At 44.9% G+C, this 18,656-nt stretch overlaps 1 protein-coding gene across 12 annotated transcripts in view; it reads right to left on the bottom strand.

Annotated features, from left to right (window-relative positions):
- dock7 (dedicator of cytokinesis 7) overlaps positions 1–18,656 on the bottom strand; it is a 292,969-nt gene that overhangs the window by 239,395 nt on the left and 34,918 nt on the right. For all 12 annotated transcript variants that reach the window (XM_072511162.1, XM_072511164.1, XM_072511166.1 and 9 more), the window contains exons 3-8: positions 18,254–18,429; positions 9,839–9,907; positions 9,613–9,742; positions 2,674–2,886; positions 267–352; positions 100–166 (exon numbers count right to left, since the gene is read on the bottom strand). In XM_072511162.1, coding sequence (XP_072367263.1) covers positions 100–166; positions 267–352; positions 2,674–2,886; positions 9,613–9,742; positions 9,839–9,907; positions 18,254–18,429 — 741 coding nt within the window. The remainder of the gene's footprint in view (positions 1–99; positions 167–266; positions 353–2,673; positions 2,887–9,612; positions 9,743–9,838; positions 9,908–18,253; positions 18,430–18,656) is intronic.

Here is an 18,656-nt window from a genome sequence, read left to right as displayed (position 1 = left end):
ATTTGTTTGATGAATCACATCCTGACAGAATTTACGCCATCTTCAGGACGGAAGGGAAATAAAAGAATTGGAATGGCAAAAAATATTTACAATACTAACCTTTTTCTTCTCTCTGACATCATATAAAGCCAAACTTGCAAAAATTGGCTCAATTTCAATTTCAAATCTACAAAGACAAGAATTTGTTTTGAATTGCATGAGGTTATTTTGCAAATGATAGACAATTTAATCGTTTACAACCCTCCATGAAAAAAAAACATACTTACTTCAATGATAAGCATTTTACAAGCAGTCTTTGACCAAAGTGCTCTCTGGGAACTTCAGGAATACTGTGCCTTTCTATTGGCTCATCCTGCAATCAATTTGAAACACAAAAGTGAGCTTATCATTAGTATAGGGCCAATCAGCTAACATTGACTGTTCGGCATAACCACCCAAGAAAGAAGACAGAAAATATCTGCAAAGTATTTCATACAGTCGCACTCTTCATTTGTCCATTTCAGAGACCCTCCGACGGCTCTGACAGAAGATGCACCACATTATGTGGCACGGAGCCATGCAGGTCAGAAGGCTCAAGATTTAATTCTTCGTCTGCACTGAGTTAGCTTATTTCTAGCTCGGGCAGCAGTTAGACTTGTGGTAATTAGCCTTGGCATTGCTATAATAGCTACTGAAATCAGTCAGGACTCCCACTCCTGATAGCTGCCCAATGAACTCTACCACAAAGTCATCAGGTCAGGGTCAGGCTCACGCAATACCAACTTGCATTTAGGAATTGACTTTAACACAGTAAAGCATCCCAAGGCAATCAAATTGTACAGTAAACACTGCTGGCACATTATTAACTGGCTTGACCCGGCAATTTCCGAGCACCCCCATGATGCTCCATCCCGGCAGCAGGAATTACCGACGGCGAGGTTCACTTGCAGTATTTACAATTGGGAAACAGGTGCCGTGGCTGCTGAGGGAGCGAGAGGGGATACGAAAAGTGTCCAACACAGCTACAGTGCGCTGACAGTTGCACCGCTGGCCGGAGGGCTTCTGCCAGGGCTGGGGGAGTAGCGGGGAGAGGCCAGGAGGTAAGCCTTAGGTTGGGGTGGACAGGCAGGGACCACCATTGTTGTGCAGCCGCTGACTTCCCACTGTGAACCTAGCTCCACGGATCGTATGGGTGTCTCTCCAGGCCACCCCAATAGGTACCCTCTGGTCCCAGCCAACCCAACGGGATGGGCATGCTCCAGCGCAACCAGTGCCATCTCCTTGCCTGGGATGAGGGTGTGTGGGAAGTGGAGTGCCTATATGCAGCTCCTGCTCGTCAGGCTCTCGAGTGCCAATCCCATCGAATCACGCACCCGCGTTCGTTGGAATTGCACTTGTTCCATGTGGACCGGTTATAGCCCAATAGGTCGTCCTGAATCACTCCGGGACCAGCACCGCTTTTGGGGCCTTGGAATTCATGCAATTCAGCCTTGGCGTCAGCACTTATCGGGCGCGATTCTCCCAGCCCCGTGCCAGAGAATCGCCGCAACCGTGCCACGCTGCCGGTGCGCGATTCTCTTGAGGTGCGGAGAATCGGCGACATTTGCGCCGACGCGTTTGGCACAGCGCCGGTCACGGGCCACTGTACGAGGCCGGGCCGCCGATTTTCCGGCCTGGATAGGTCGAGCGGAAAAAGCAGAGTCCCGCCGGCACCGTCCACACCTGGTCGCTGCCGGCAGGAACTCTGCGCGAAGGGTCGGGGGCGGCCTGTGAGTGGGGGGGCGGCTCCGATGTGGTCTGGCCCACGATCGGGGCCCACCAATTGGCGGGCCGGCCTCTCCGCCCCCGGGCCTACTTTGTTGCGTGTCCGGCCCCAGAACCCCCGCGCCATGTTGCGTTGGGGCCGTCGCGTTCCATAAAGCCACTGCGCATGCGTGGGTTGGCGGGTCGCCATTGCGCATGCGTGGGTTGGCACCGCCCCCGGTGTGTGCCAGGAAGTGAGGCTGGAGTGGCGTGAAGCGCTCCAGTGCTGTGAATCGCCAGTGCCCGCCCCCGTTTCACGCCATCGTGAAACACGACAGCGTTCACAACAGCGCGGAGACACTCTGTCCCGCGATCGGAGAATCGCACCCATAGTCTCTGACACAGAATATTCTGGCCATTATATAAAGAGAGAAAGTGTTACATTGTATTAAGATTTGCAACAAGTTATACATAAATAGCGTAAATATTTTTAAAGTGGGGAAAAATTAGCTCATATAATAACATGTGACTAAATAGATTATTATTAGTGTATATGTCGTACGATGTTACGCATCCACAAAACATAATTTTCATTTGATTTGTGAGTGTTGTACTTATCATTTAATGGAATGTTGGTACTCTATGTTGGAACACTTTCCATTTCAGGTTATTCACTGTCAACATCAAATACTCCCAGCACAGGTATAGCACAGGACAGATGTAGAACAAAGCTCCCTCTATTCTCAGAACAGTGCCTCCTCCTGCATCAGTGTAATATTTCCCACACTTGCCATCCTGTGGTTTCTGAGTGAAGTTGCCAATTAACATTAATTAGCGCCAAATAATACTGCTCATCTTGAGATAAAACAACAAGTTTTGTGGCAAAGGGAAGATCAGAATATGAAATTGTACGGTACAGATATCCATTAAACACACAATTAATTTTCCAACCTCATCTGGTGCTGGATAAAGTGCAAACAGCTCTTTGTGTCGATTTCCCTTCCTCTGTTCTTCATTCTGTTGATCTATTTCTTCGATTGGAGACCGATCAAGTAGATTTGGAAGAACCGCGTCAGGAAGTGAGTTTTTGAGATCAAAAATACTGCAGGCCCAGCTCCCTCTAGGAGTATCATCTATTGATACAGAACGCCGTTTCAAATCATCCTGCAATCAGAGTCATTTCTTTAGCTCTATGGTCTAACTTTTAGTTGAAGATCACAATAAAATCAACTATTTATTCAAGGACAGTCTCAGGAATGTTAAAATGCAATGAGAGGGTACAGGTCCAGGCCTGCAGTGCCACAACGAGCTCTTAATTTCAGCTACACTACAAAAGAGCAGATGCTGAATTAAACCTGACATTCTCCCTCTGGAAGGGGATAAAAAAGCTACATGACTTAGAAAATTCCAACAGGAATATTTCATTTGCTCTGTGAATGCTGGAGGAACCCTTCTCATATTACTTCCTTGACTTTTTCAGCTGGAAAGATTGAAGGGAGGAACAAAACAGTGAAATAAATGGAAGCTCAGAAGGCACATAGAATCATAGAATTTACAGTGCAGAAGGAGGCTATTCGGCCCATCGAGTCTGCACCGGCTCTTGGAAAGAGCACCCAAGGCCAACACCGCCACCCTATCCCCATAACCCAGTAACCCCAACCAACACTAAGGGCAATTTTGGACACTAAGGGCAATTTATCATGGCCAATCCACCTAACCTGCACATCTTTGGACTGTGGGAGGAAACCGGAGCACCCGGAGGAAACCCACGCACACACGGGGAGGATGTGCAGACTCCGCACAGACAGTGACCCAAGCTGGAATCGAACCTGGGACCCTGGAGCTGTGAAGCAATTGTGCTATCCACAAGGCTACCGTGCTGCCCCATGATGCAGCAAATGTGTTGAGGCACAGAACACAGAACATAGACATAGAACATTACAGCGCAGTACAGGCCCTTCGGCCCTCGATGTTGCGCCGACCTGTGAAACCACTCTAAAGCCCATCTACACTATTCCCTTATCGTCCATATGTCTATCCAATGACCATTTGAATGCCCTTAGTGTTGGCGAGTCCACTACTGTTGCAGGCAGGGCATTCCACGCCCTTACTACTCTCTGAGTAAAGAACCTACCTCTGACATCTGTCCTATATCTATCTCCCCTCAATTTAAAGTTATGTCCCCTCGTGCTAGCCATCACCATCCGAGGAAAAAGGCTCTCACTGTCCACCCTATCCAATCCTCTGATCATCTTGTATGCCTCTATTAAGTCACCTCTTAACCTTCTTCTCTCTAACGAAAACAGCCTCAAGTCCCTCAGCCTTCCCTCATAAGATCTTCCCTCCATACCAGGCAACATTTTGGTAAATCTCCTCTGCACCCTTTGCAATGCTTCCATATCCTTCCTATAAGGCAGCGACCAGAATTGCACGCAATGCTCCAAATGCAGCCGCACCAGAGTTTTGTACAGCTACAACATGACCTCATGGCTCTGAAACTCAATCCCTCTACCAATAAAAGCTAACACACCGTACGCCTTAACAACCCTCTCAACCTGGGTGGCAACATCAGGGATCTATGTACATGGACACTGAGATAGAATATAGAACACACAGTGCAGAAGGCGGCCATTCGGCCCATCGAGTCTGCACCGACCCACTTAAGCCCTCACTTCCACACTATCCCCGTAACCTAATAATCCCTCCTAACTGTTTTTGGACCCTAAGGGCAATTTAGCATGGCCAATCCACCTAATCTGCAAATCCTTGGGCTGCGGGAGGAAACCGGAGCACCCGGAGGAAACCCACACAGACACAGGGAGAAAGTGCAAACTCCACACAGACAGTGACCCAAGCCGGGAATCGAACCTGTGACCCTGGCGCTGTTAAGCAATAGTGCTAACCACTGTGCTACCGTGCCACCCTATCTCTCTGCTCATCCACACTACCAAGAATCTTACCATTAGCCCAGTACCCTTGTCTTCCTGTTATTCCTTCCAAAATGAATCACCTCACACTTTTCTGCATTAAACTCCATTTGCCACCTCTCAGCCCAGCGCTGCAGCTTATCTATGTCCCTCTGTAACTTGTAACATCCTTCCGCACTGTCCACAACTCCACCGACTTTAGTGTCATCTGCAAATTTACTCACCCATCCTTCTATGCCATCCTCCAGGTCATTTATAAAAATGACAAACAGCAGTGGCCCCAAAACAGATCATTGTGGTACACCACTAGTAACTGGACTCCAGTCTGAACATTTCCCGTCAACCACCACCTTTTGTCTTCTTCCAGCTAGCCAATTTCTGATCCAAACTGCTAAATCACCCTGAATCCCTTGCCTCCATATTTTCTGCAGTAGCCTACCATGGGGAACCTTATCAAACGCTTTACTGAAATCCATATATGCCACATCAACTGCTTTACCCTCATCCACCTGTTTGGTCACCTTCTCAAAGAACTCAATAAGGTTTGTGAGGCACGACCTACCCTTCACAAAACCGTGTTGACTATCTTTAATCAAATTATTCCTTTCCAGATGATTATACATCCTATCTCTTATAAACCTTTCCAAGATTTGCCCACAACAGAAGTAAGGCTCACTGGTCTATAGTTGCCGGGATTGTCCCTACTCCCCTTCTTGAACAAGTGGACAACATTTGCTATCCTCCAGTCTTCTGGCACTATTCCTGTCGACAAAGATGACTTAAAGATCAAAGCCAAAGGCTCAGCAATCTCCTCCCTAGCTTCCCAGAGAATCCTAGGATAAATCCCATCCGGCCCAGGGATTTATCTATTTTTACACTTTCCAGAATTGCTAACACCTTCTCCTTATGAATCTCAAGCCCTCCTAGTCTGGTCAGTATTCTCCTCGACAACATTGTCTTTTTCCTGTGTGAATACTGACGAAAAATATTCATTTAGTACCTCTCCTATCTCCTCGGACTCCACGCACAACTTCCCACTACTGTCCTTGACTGGCCCTACTCTTACCCTAGTCATTCTTTTATTGCTGACATAGCTATAGAAAGCTTGAGGGTTATCCTTAATCCTACCTGCCAAAGACTTCTCATGTCCCCTCCTGGCTCTTCTTAGCTCTCTCTTTAGGTCCTTCCTAGCTTTTAACTTGTAACTCTCGAGCGCCCTAACTGAACCTTCATGTCTCATCTTTACATAAGCCTCCTTCTTCCTCTTGACAAGTGTTTCGGCTGCTTTAGTAAACCACGGTTCCCTTGCTCGACCACTTCCTCCCTGCCTGACAGGTACATACTTATCAAGGACACGCAGTAGCTGTTCCTTGAACAAGCTCCACATTTCCATTGTGCCCATCCCCTGCAGTTTTCCTCTCCATCTGATGCATCCTAAGTCTTGCCTCATCGCATCATAATTGCCTTTCCCCCAGATATAACTCTTGCCCTGCGGTATATACCTATCCCTTTCCATCATTAAAGTAAACGTAATCGAATTGTGGTCACTATCACCAAAGTGCTCACCTACCTCCAAATCGAACACCTGTCTTGGTTCATTACCCAGTACCAAATCCAATATGGCCTCGCCTCTCATTGGCCTATCTACATACTGTGTCAGGAAACCCTCCTGCACACATTGGCCAAAAACGGACCCATCTAAAGTACTCGAACTATAGCGTTTCCAGTCAATATTTGGAAAGTTAAAGTCCCCCATAACAACTACCCTGTTGCTTTTGCTCCTATCCAGAATCATCTTTGCAATCCTTTCCTCTACATCTCTGGAACTTTTCAGAGGCCTATAGAAAACCCCTAACAGGGTGACCTCTCCTTTCCTGTTTCTAACCTCAGCCCATACTACCTCAGTAGATGAGTCCTCATTAAACGTCCTTTCTGCCACCGTAATACTGTCCTTGACTAATAATGCCACCCCTCCCCCTCTTTTACCACTTTCCCTGAGCTTACTGAAATATCTAAACCCCGGCACCTGCAACAACCATTTCTGTCCCTGCTCTATCCATGTCTCCGAAATGGCCACAACATCGAAGTCCCAGGTACCAACCCATGCCGCAAGTTCATCCACCTTATTCCGGATGCCCCTGGCATTGAAGACACACTTTAAACCACCTTCCTGCCTGCCGGTACACTACTCTCAACCTCCTGTATACTGGAGCTACAATTCAGGTTCCCAAGCCCCTGCTGAACTAGTTTAAACCCTCCCGAAGAGCATTAGCAAATTTCCCCCCCAGGATATTGGTACTCCTCTGGTCCAGGTGTAGACCATCCCATTTGTAGAGGTCCCACCGACCCCAGAATAAGCCCCAAATTATCCAGAAATCTGAAACCCTCACTCCTACACCATCCCGGTAGCCACGTGTTCAACTCCTCTCTCTCCCTATTCCTCGTCTCGCTAGCACGTGGCACGGGTAACAACCCAGAGATAATAACTCTGTTTGTCCTAGATCTAAGTTTCCACCCTAGCTCCCTGAATTCATGCCTTACATCCCTATCCCTTTTCCTACCTATGTCGTTGGTACGTATGTGGACCACGACTTGGGGCTGCTCCCCCTCCCACTTGAGGATCCCAAAAACACAATCCGAGACATCACGGATCCTGGCACCTGGGAGGCAACACACCAACCGCACTCGTTCCCACAGAATATCCTATCTATCCCCCTAACTATGGAGTCTCCAATGACTAATGCTCTACTCCTCTCCCCCCTTCCCTTCTGAGCAACAGGGACAGACTCTGTGCCAGAGACCTGTACCCCATGGCTTACCCCTGGTAAGTCCCCCCCCCCCCCTCCCAACAGTATCCAAAGCGGTATACTTGTTACTAAGGGGAACGACCACAGGGGATCCCTGTACTGACTGCTTCCTCCCGGCCCCTCTCACCGTCACCCATCTATCTTTATTCTTCGGAGTAACGACATCCCTGAAGCTTCTATCTATGACCACCTCTGCTTCACGAATGATTCCAAAGTTCATCCAGCTCCAGTTCCCTAACGCGGTTTCTGAGGAGCTGGAGATGGGTGCGCTTCCCACAGATGAAATCAGCAGGGACACTGACGGGGTCCCTCACCTCAAACATTCTGCAGGAGGAACATTGCACTACCTTCCCTGCCATCCCCTCTAGATAAAAAAAGAAAAAGAAAGAAAGAGCTTCCCTGTTATTCATTCTACCCCTTAGGTTAAAGGAGGTGGAAGGGTGGGGGAACACTACATGTGTAGTGTCTAGGGTTTAGAAACTGCCCAACTTAAATACAGGTAAATATCAGGCAGTATCTGGAGTTCTGAATTCCATTTCGCAAAAAACTACCATTACGGAACACAGTGGGCCAGATCTTCCAGTATCGGGAGCAGTGATAGACCGAACCTAAGTTGATGATGCTTGTCGGAACCCTGAGAAAATCCCATCATGCGCACAGGCACTGTAATTGCCTCAAAAGTTTAAACTTCCGATAGGTTGATTGGAGCCTCCACAAATGTGCCTTAAACTGATCTCAGTGTCAGAGGTTTGGACTAGATATATGCTACTTACCCAAACACCTTAGGATTACTTTACTGTTTAAATCTCTGGTGTAACTCAGTGATTAACAATGGAACCCAATCCACTAACCCCACACATACACCCCACCCACCCAGCCTCCTGACCCTTCTATCCACATTTCTCAACCCAACTACCGCCTGACCCATCTATCCAGCCCTTGAACCTATCCAACAAACCCAACCCGACGACCCAAGCCCCCAACTCAACCCGAGTACAACTACCCAACCCCACAACCTGTCTATCCACAATCTGTCTACACACACTCCTGACTCAACTACCCACTCACCCATTAATTCATTAATCCCACTGGAAGATTTGAGACCTTTAAAAACTACTTGAATACATCAGTTGATGTTGTAAAGGGGGGATGTGTTCTCTCCGCTGCTCCTCTTCGTCAGACTTTACCATGGATGATTGAGCCACGGTAGTGCCGCAGCAGCCGTGATCAGAAGTACCAGCTGAAAGTGCACTAAAAGGTAATGGTTATGGGGATAGTGGGTGCAAAAGGCACTGAAATAACTGATCAGTCATGATGGTATTAAATGGCGGAGCAGATTCAATGGGCTGAATGGCCTACTCCTGTTGCTATGTAAGCATGCAACGTTCTCTGCAGTCAGCATTGATGCAGGCAGCACGCCACTGATCAGAAGATCTGGCCCATTATTTCAAAGGCACTGCACAATCCCAAATACATATTACCTAAACTGTGAGAAAAAGAGGAAAACGGATGAAAGTTAAATAGTTGATATCCAAGGTGGTGAATTTTCTATTGTTTGCTAAGTTAACGCTAGGATTAGGGTTCTCTGAGAACATTTTAATACTGATTCTTATTGATCCATTGTTTCTTACAATACAAGTATATCAACTGAACATTCATATCAATGTTTTTTGCTGGGCCTCTGTGGGGTGGATGCCTCTTTTCTGTAAACTTCTCTAGCAATTTATTGTGTGTGACTTTGAGACATTTCAAATACATGATGAGGCACAACATCAAATTTTTACATGAAGTTCTTACTTTATGATGTCATCTAACTTTAAGTACATTAGTCTGTCTCCTACTCCTGGGTATGAAGTATTTGAGTCAAATAAATCATAGAGTCCCTTGATTAGATAGAAAGAAAGACATGTATTTATATTGCACCTTTCACAGCAGCAAGAGATCCCAAAGTGCTTTACAACTAATTATGTACTTTTGAAATATAATGTACAGCTGTGATGTAGGATAGACGGCAGCCAACTTGCACACAGCAAGCTCTCACAAAGAGCAACGTGATAATGACCAGGTAATCTGTTTGCTGTGATGTTGACACCAGCCTGTAACTAATCGCAGGTATTTAATTTTTGCTTTATCAATTTGTCAAGGAAGTACTTCACCTGATCATCCTGATAACTGTTAGTGTCTGGGATTTCATCCGATTCAAAGATCTGTCTTGGTAAGCCCTTCTGTCTTTCCTTCTGTTTGTCAAGTGTGTTGGGATTAAATCCTGTGCTGAGTTTGTGATACCTGGTTAAGGAATTTTTCAAAAAGTGCAATACAATTAAAACTCTCGGAACACATCGACTGAACTTTAGTAAAAAGAATATCCAATTTAACACTTACTTTCGATTTACGATAGCCCAGTCTTCAGTGTAGGTTTTTACGCAGTCCCTGACATGAGGTTCCACATCACTGAGAGTAAAAATTTAAACATCTTTAATTATAAAAAATGCCATTATAAATAACGATAAGGGGACAAAATAGATTTCACAAAGTATATACCATTAAAAAAATTTCATTAATGAAATAAGGTTACTTGCAATTCAACTAGTTCCCGAAAAGCGTATTAAAGTGGAAAGGACATCCCCCTAATTCTAAAACATAGGTGCTCAGTTTTAGGGAATCCATTTTAAGAAGGATGTTAAAGACATGGACAGGACAGGATAAGAAACACACACTGGGGTAGTCGGTGATGTAATGGTAATATCACTGGGCTAATAGTCCAGAGGCCCTCAAGGGACATGGAACCAAATGGCGCCACAGCATTTGATGAAATTTGAACTGGAGTCTGCACGTTCTCCCTGTGTCTGCGTGGATTTCCGCCGGGTGCTCCGGTTTCCTCCCACAAGTCCCGAAAGAACATAAGAACTAGGAGCAGGAGTAGGCCATCTGGCCCCTCGAGCCAGCTCCACCATTCAATGAGAAAGACTTGCTGTTAGGTGGACTGGACATTCGAATTCTCCCTTCGTGTACCTGAACAGGCGCCGGAATGTGGCGACTAGGGGCTTTTCACAGTAACTTCATTGCAGTGTTAATGTAAGCCTCCTTGTGACAATAAAGATTATTATTATTATAAATCTGGAAAGTGAAGCTAGTCACAGTAATTGTGACCATGACAACTATGAATGTGCCATCCTGCCCTAGTCTGGCCTACATGGGCTCTAGACACACAGCATTGTGGTTGACTCAGTTGTCCTCTCAGTTCAAGGGTAATTAGGGATGGGCAACAAATGCTGGCCTTACCACCAACGCCCACATCCCATGAAAGGGGAAAAAGAATTGGATGATGCCAGGAATGAGAGGCTGTAATTACAAGATCAAAATAGAGAAACTGAAGTTCTTCTTCTGACAGCAAAGAGGGAAATTTGTTAGGGGTGTTCAGAATAATAAAGGGTTTCTTTATACAAAGCATATTGAGAGGAAATATTTTCACTGATTGATGAGTCAGGACACATATTTAAGAATCACCACAAAAAGTGTGAAGGGAAAAATTAGGAGATTACTTTTTAAACTTAAAATAAAAAGGCAGATAAATATTTGCAGAAAAATATTAAAAGGCTATGACAACATGACAGGGGAATGCAACTATGTGGATAACACTTGAAAAGAAATGGCAGAAGTACAATTGCCGAATGACCTTCTTTTATGAAGCAAAATTTGACGATTTGATTTCATAGGAACATATCTCACAGTTCATAGAATCATAGAATTTACAGTGCAGAAGTCCCATCGAGTCTGCACCGGCTCTTGGAAAGAGCACCCAAGCCCATGCCTCCACCCGATCCCCATAATTCAGTAACCCCACCTAACGTTTTTGGACACTAAGGGCAATTTATCATTGCCAATCCACTTAACCTGCACATCTCCGGACTGTGGGAGGAAACTGGAGCACCCGGGGAAACCCACGCAGACACAGGGAGAACGTGCAGACTCTGCACAGTAGAAGGAGGCCATTCAGCCCATCGAGTCAGCACCAACCCTCTGAAAAAACTTAAGCCCACTCCGCCAGTGTGTGAGCATCTCCACACCTATTCTCTTTGCGGCAACGACGAAATTTAACAGGGGAGAAAACTGGCGATGAGCAGAAAAATCGCTGGAATTGTGGGAGGGCGTCTGGTGGCATGTACAGATGGTGGGGAAACGGTGACCTCACTTTTACGACACCTTAATTGTACATTTTGCAGCATAATGCCTATCGTTCTTTTAAATCAGGATTTTAAAAATATATTATTACAGCAGATATATACACACCTTAACACAGGTTTTTAAAACCATTACTGTTCCAGAGACATATAATACAATATATATGCACATATATATATATATATATACACACACACACCAATTTCTTGCAATTGTCATGTGAGGGTACCTTTAAGACATGGATGTTTAAGCAATGTACATTTAAGAAAACAGTAATGTCAGAGAGTGGGTGGGGCTCAGCTCAGTTCAGCCGTTTTGCAGTTTGGTTTTGCTGTTTGAAAAGTGCCTGGCTGGTTTTGCTGAGAGCAGCTAAAAAGTGCCTGGCTGGTTTTGCTGAGAGCAGTATAAAAGTAAAAAGCCAGTTTGAGACAGCAGCTTGAGAAGTTCTGGTTTGCTGTGATCTGCTTTGAAGGGAGAAAGCCAGGTTTGAGAAAGCAGCGTGTGTATGTCTGTGGGTTTCCAGTGAGCTGCATGAAGAAATCAAGGTGCTGGAGCTGAAGTCACCCAAGCTAATATATCTCTGCCATTCTACAGAATATATATATATCCTTTAACCTGATGTGATACTGTTTAAAGGTGTTAAGTCTCTTGGAAGTTTGAAGGAACATTTTAAGGAATTTATTCACTGTTGCAATATTTTCTCAGTTATTTTTGAAGTAAGGGGTGTTAAGAGATCCAATGTTTATTTAAGACATTTAGTTGAGTTCATGGAATAAACAGTGTTTTGTGTTTAAAAACCCACGTGTCCATAATTGTAATCCCACACCTAGGGAAAAAGCCGTGTGCTTGGAAAAGCAAAAAATCCATTAAAGGGAGAGGTTGGTTGAACTCCATGATACATTTTGGGGTTCTGAAAATGCCTCGCCCATAACACAATCATGACAGCAACCATGTTAACGTTGCAAACGGGTTGGATACTTAGCAGGGGAATGATGGAGTAAACCAAATACATGCACGAACTGTGGCAAGAAGGGCCACATTGCCAAAGCATGTTGGGCTCAGAAAACCTCTACACCAAGAAAGTACAAGAAGAACAATACAAGTAAACAATTTAGTCGTGTCTACAAATTAGTGGATGAGCTCAGGATTACTCAAAAGACATTGAAACTGAGCAGCAACAAGAGCTAAAGCTAGATGTTTTGTCAATGCAGGGAGATCAACAATGATTTTGAGTAAATTCAAAATCGAAAGTCATGAAATTAAAATGGAAGTGCATACGGGCGCAGCAGTATCGCTAAAAACCGAGATATTTCATCATCAAAAAACCGAGGCATCTGCCTTCAAAACCATCAAATGTGACCCTAAGGATGTACACTGAAGAGGTCTTCCCATTAAAAGGATGCATTATGATTAAAGTAGAAGCAAATGGGCAAACAGTGAAGTTGTCTCTTCACGTTTTCCATGGGAACCTTCTTTCTCTATTTGGCAGAATATGGTTGGCTAAGATTAAACTTAACTGAGAAACAGTCAATCAATTGGTGGATTCAAAGAACAACTTGCAAAACCCTCTGAAGAAGTACGAAAACGTATTCGAAGATTCGCTAGGCTCTACGGCTGGACTAAAAATCAAGTTAGACAGCACACCCAAAAGTCTCATAGCTGGAACCGTACCATACGCCACCATGCCTAAAGTTTTAGAACTATTAAGTCATCTCTTTCCTCAAATGTTCCTCACTTTCCTCGAATGTTCTTTGCTTATCTTTCAAACTACTAGTCAGAACGCCTGGAAGTGAAGTATAAACAGAAAATGTTGAAAAGAGATGAAATTAACCAGAGTAAAAAGCCTGTGTTAAAGCACTGTTGTTTGATGAGGAAGAGTCACTGGGGAGTTAATGCGTTTTCAGCCTGGGGAGTTAATTTGCTTTCAGCTTGGGGAGATGATGTCATTGCTGGGTGGAGCTACGGCATTCAGACATTTTGAGAAAGCTTTTGAGTTGAGTTCTGATCTGGCTAACACCGAGTCCATAAGTGAGATCTTTTGCTCTCATAGTGGATAGTTAAAAAAGATTAATAGTATTTAAAGCAATGCTGACTTGTCTGAGGACAAGGGGAGGAGCAGCTAAAACAAACCATTGAGACAGCTTTTTGAAAACAACCAGCCAGAGTCTGCAGGTGTTCTAACAGGAACCAAATCTGTTCTGGAAAGCAAGTATTACTCTGTGCCATAGGGATGCAGGATGGATTGAGAGCTGAATGTTTTTTTTTCTTATTGTTTAATTGGGAATAGAGATAGTAATTAAGGGCATGGTATTTACTGGGCGCAATTCTCCCATCGGGAGTCTAAGTGCCGACGCCGGAGTGAAAACTGGAGTGTTTTACTCTGGCGCCGGAGCCCGCTCCCAGCCCCCTATTCTCCCGCCCCCGGGGGGCTAGGAGTGGCGTCGCGTCATTTACGCGTGCCGGGCCTTGGCGCCGCAGAAATGACGTAAATGACGTCACCTGCGCATGCGTGGGTTGGCCAGCGCCAACTCACACATGCGCGGTTGCCGTCCTCTCCGAGGCCGCCCTGCAAGAAGATGTTGGATGGATCTTGCTGGGCACCAGAGGAAAGGAGGTCCTCCTTCAGAGAGGCCAGCCCGCCGATTGGTAGGCACCGATCGCAGGCCAGACCCCATTTGAGGCCCCCCCCCCCCCGCCCCGGTGCAGGAACCCCCCTTCTCCTCCCACAGGCCGACCTCCAGCGTTCCTGCGCTGTTCCCGCCGGCAGCGACCAGGTGTGGACGGCGCCAGCGGGAACCCATCCGGGCCGGAGAATCGCCGCTCGCCAGTTGCAAACGGCGAGCGGTGATGCTCCCAGCGGCCAGCCGTGATTCTTGCAGCGCCGGTTTGGGAGGGGTGGGAGAATCACGTGCGGGCGTCGGGGCGGCACACGCGCGGCGCCCCGGCGATTCTCCCACCTGGCGTGGGGGGGGGGGGGGGAATTCCGCCCACTGTATTTAGCAGTATTGTTTAAGGGGTAATTGTAAGCTATTTTCGGGTGTGACATTAAAGAGTTTAATATTGTGTTCATAATAAAAGTTTGTTTTAAAAATACCAAATCCCTATTTTTTCATGCAATCACTCCTGGAGTGAAGTATTCTTTCTGCACAGTCTTACAAAATAAACTCAAATATTGTGGTTTCGGTCCAGTATCCTAGCCACTGTTGGGGTCTGGTCTGGAATTGTAATACTACACCATGAAACTCTTTGTCTGAACCTCTTGGCCTTGCTATATCTTCCCCACCTTCAAAGAGAACATCTTAAAAATCTCTCTTTGGCAGTGTCTTGGGCCATATCCCCTAATTTTCCTCCTGCTCTGACCCCCAATGGTGAAGTACCTTGAAACGATTAAAAATGTTGAAGGCATTGTTGGAGTTTCTGTTTTCTAAAATATTTGCAGTTTTTTGTATGTCACACAATCCACTGACATGGATTCAAAACCAAATATAAATTCCCTCCTCCCATAGATTATTAAGAATGCTCACCCTGAAACCTAAAACCATTCAACCAACATTTCAGGAATTGAAATATAAAGCAAAACTAATTCTGCACTTATCACATGATCCCTCATTTGTTTTAATATTAAAAATGTTTGGAGAATATTGTCATTTAGCCAAACAAGCCCATCCCATTTCAATAGATTAACCTCACCTACCTGCCTTCAATCATTTCTCCCTCAATGCTTCCAATTGCATCTTACTCCACATATGTTGGCTGCAACAATGGGCCTTGCATAATAACTTATTCAACAGCTCGACTGCCTTCTACTGATAATTCAACGTTATTTTTGGAGCTAAGAATTTGAATTGACCATTAATTTGAATTAAGCAACTCAAAATACAAACAAAGCAAAAATGCAATGCTAATAGGTTTACATGATCAGACAATTTAAATTATGTAACTTTGAATTAAGATGAGAAACCAACATAGTTTTGAGTAAATAATAAAGTTTCATCTGACTTCCCTTCCTGATTTTTACCATCTGTTCCTTGGTCTCTTCATCCTTCTAGGCAATAAATCAAATTTGATGGAGTCTGACCAAGCTTCTGTACAATTGAAACCACACTTCCTCACTTCTGAATTCTAATGTCTGAGATAAAGGCCAATATTCCATCAGCCTTTTGGATTACATTTTGTCCCTCTGCAGTACCTTTTAGTGATTGTGTATGTGGACTCCTAACTCCCACTGCTCCTCCACAGGTCCTAGTCTTGTACCATTAAGCCAACTTTCTTAATTCTCATTTTCAGATCCAAAGTGGATGATCTCACATTTCTTCATATTGAATTTCATTTGCCATAGTTTTACTTACCCACTTAATGGGTCAAAGTTTGCTATCAAAAATTTTAGTGAAGCTAATGGCACTCAGTTATTTATACATAAACGATACAGCAGTCAGGTAGAGGCAGATATTGAAAGATTCTTGTCCGAGATGCACTGCTCCACCTTTAGCTGTGCAAAAAATAGCATCTTGCTGTCCATCTCACCATTGAAATGTATGTCGGTAGCTTTGACAGGTTGGTGACACCATCTTTCTCCAACACATTTCCACTCATTCATCTGCGTGTGACTATACTCACCGGATTCCATCCTTGCTATCTAACTGCAGCCACATAATCACTTGCAAAGGCTTCCGTTGTCACTCTTGCATCGGTATATTTGGTGTCCCCCCCAAAGATCTATCCTTGTCCCTCTTCTATTCTTCATCTACATGTTGCCCCTCAGTGATATCATCTGTAAACACAGGGCTTGATTTAGTCCGAGTGTCACGGTACCCATCACTGGGGCTACAAGTCGACGGGACCTGCCATGGGTCTGATGTGGCAGTCAGCTGAACAGGAAGCTCATAAATGTGGTTGACATGGGTTTGCCACTTGATCATGTGGCTGGGGGTGGGGTGGCAGGGAGCAGCTCGAACGTCATGAAACCCACATCACCTGATAGCCATGCAGGATCTGGCACCATATTTCAAGAGCAATCAGCCCTGTGTTAGAGCTAGAAATCATCTTGCAGGCTTTTTAAGAAAAGTTTAAATCTCTGCCTTTTGTATTTCTGTTGTGCCAGCACAAAGAGAAGTTCCAAAATCCAGGGAAAAGACTCCTCCGCTCTCACACAGGATCCGGGCGCAAGAATGATAGTGAAGGATTTGGTGTTGGTAAGGGCTCAGGGTAATGGATGACATCAAGTTTACAGAGGTGCATTGTGGGACGCTAACCAGGAGTGTGAGGAATAATCAAGTCTGGTCATAACAAAGGTATGGATGAGGGGTTTAGCAGCAAGTGAGCTGAGGTGGGTGGCGTTGTCTGATGTTCTCATGTAGAAACAGATGTTTTTTCTGATGGCGGGGTAATGTGGTCACAGCTCCTTACGGGGTTATGGATGACACCAAGGTTTGGTTCAGCCTCAGCCACTTGCCAGAGAGAGGGTTACATTTGGCAGCTAGCGAACAAGTTTGGCTTCTCTTTTCCCAATATCTAATTGGACAAAATGTATGGCCATCCAGCATCGGATTTGGAAAGCAGTCTTGTAATTTAGCAACAGTGGATGAGTTGAGAATGATGGTCATGAGATAAAGCTGGATGTCATCCGCATACATGTGAAAACTAACCCTGTAGGCTAAATTTTGTGCAGTCAGCTGACAAGGGCCAAATGGTGGACGGACATCGGGAATTGCGTGGAAAGTTGCACGCCCAGCAGTAAGAAAACTTTAAGAGATTAAGTCAATGGCAGAAAGGTAACAAAACGGGAATCTCACCTATTAGCAATGGGGAGCTCATTGTTATACTTAATTGCCCACTTTTATATAATTTAAATGGAATTCAACATGGTTTACTCCAGCTTCCCCAATTTAACGAAACTCACAAGTGTCTCTCGTGCCTTCAGTACCCTGCCCAGTGAAAGCTGACGGCTTACATGTGGTTTCCTTGACTCAGTGTTGAAAGCACTTTGGACTTCCTGGAGACTGAATCGCAGGGCACTGGATTGATCTTGGAAACGTTTTCTCTGTGTAAAACCTTGCTGAGCTGACAGAGTAACAGGCAGGCAATTCAGAACCCAGAGGGACTGGGACAGTGCACAACTGAGGTGCAGAGGGGACATCTCTTAAAAGTGGCACCTAAGGTGTGGACACCTAGGGGACTGCCTGTAAGGAGAGGAACCCTTCTTCATCCTTGAACCCTGGAGGAGTTGCGCTGGCTGCACGGTGACATCTCAGTCCTCAGTTAAACCCGTTGATGCCACTGAATTAACTTTTGTGAAGGTGGAGAAATCTTCTCCCTGGACTTTCGAACATTGTTTTGGTGCTGGAGCAACAGAAATTCAAATGCCAGAGATTTAAATTGTAGAAGGATAAAGCATAAATACTGAAATGTTGAAATAAAAGAAAATACTGGAAATGCAGAACAAATTCATCAGTGTCAACTTCATCTATTGTTTCAAATGGAACCTTTCATATAACCAAGCTTAATCTTTAATTTGTTTGCTAACCTGCTGTGCATATATAACCCTTTTGTTTTAACACACAAGATTACATTTTAGCAAACTGCTTTGATTTGCATAGTTAAGGATTGCCTTCTTACCTTTCTTCAGGAACAGCTTGCACCAGTGTTCGGCATTCTCTGGGGCTGTAAATAACTTCAATGTCATCTGGAGGGAATTCCAGTAAGTCCCTTAAGGGACCGGGATCAATTATAGGAGGATGCATTAACACATAATCTTCGAAGTCCACAGGATCCACCGCCTCTGTTAGTGGGACCTGGAAATCACACATTTTCAGAATTTATTGTGAAATATCTGCCCATCTTAAATTGAATTAATGCCCTGCAGAATGTATTTCACTGAAAGGTCTAGGTTGATGTCAAACACTTTTCACCCCATCACCCAAAATGAAAATTGAAAATGTAATGAAAATCACTTATTGTCACAAGTAGGCTTCAAATGAAGTTACTGTGAAAAGTCCCTAGTTGCCACATTCCGGTGCCT

Source organism: Scyliorhinus torazame, chromosome 7 (assembly GCF_047496885.1).
Source record: "Scyliorhinus torazame isolate Kashiwa2021f chromosome 7, sScyTor2.1, whole genome shotgun sequence".
NCBI lineage: Eukaryota > Metazoa > Chordata > Chondrichthyes > Carcharhiniformes > Scyliorhinidae > Scyliorhinus > Scyliorhinus torazame.
Note: the sequence above shows the minus strand (reverse complement) of the source record. Positions and strands in the feature narration are given on the sequence as shown.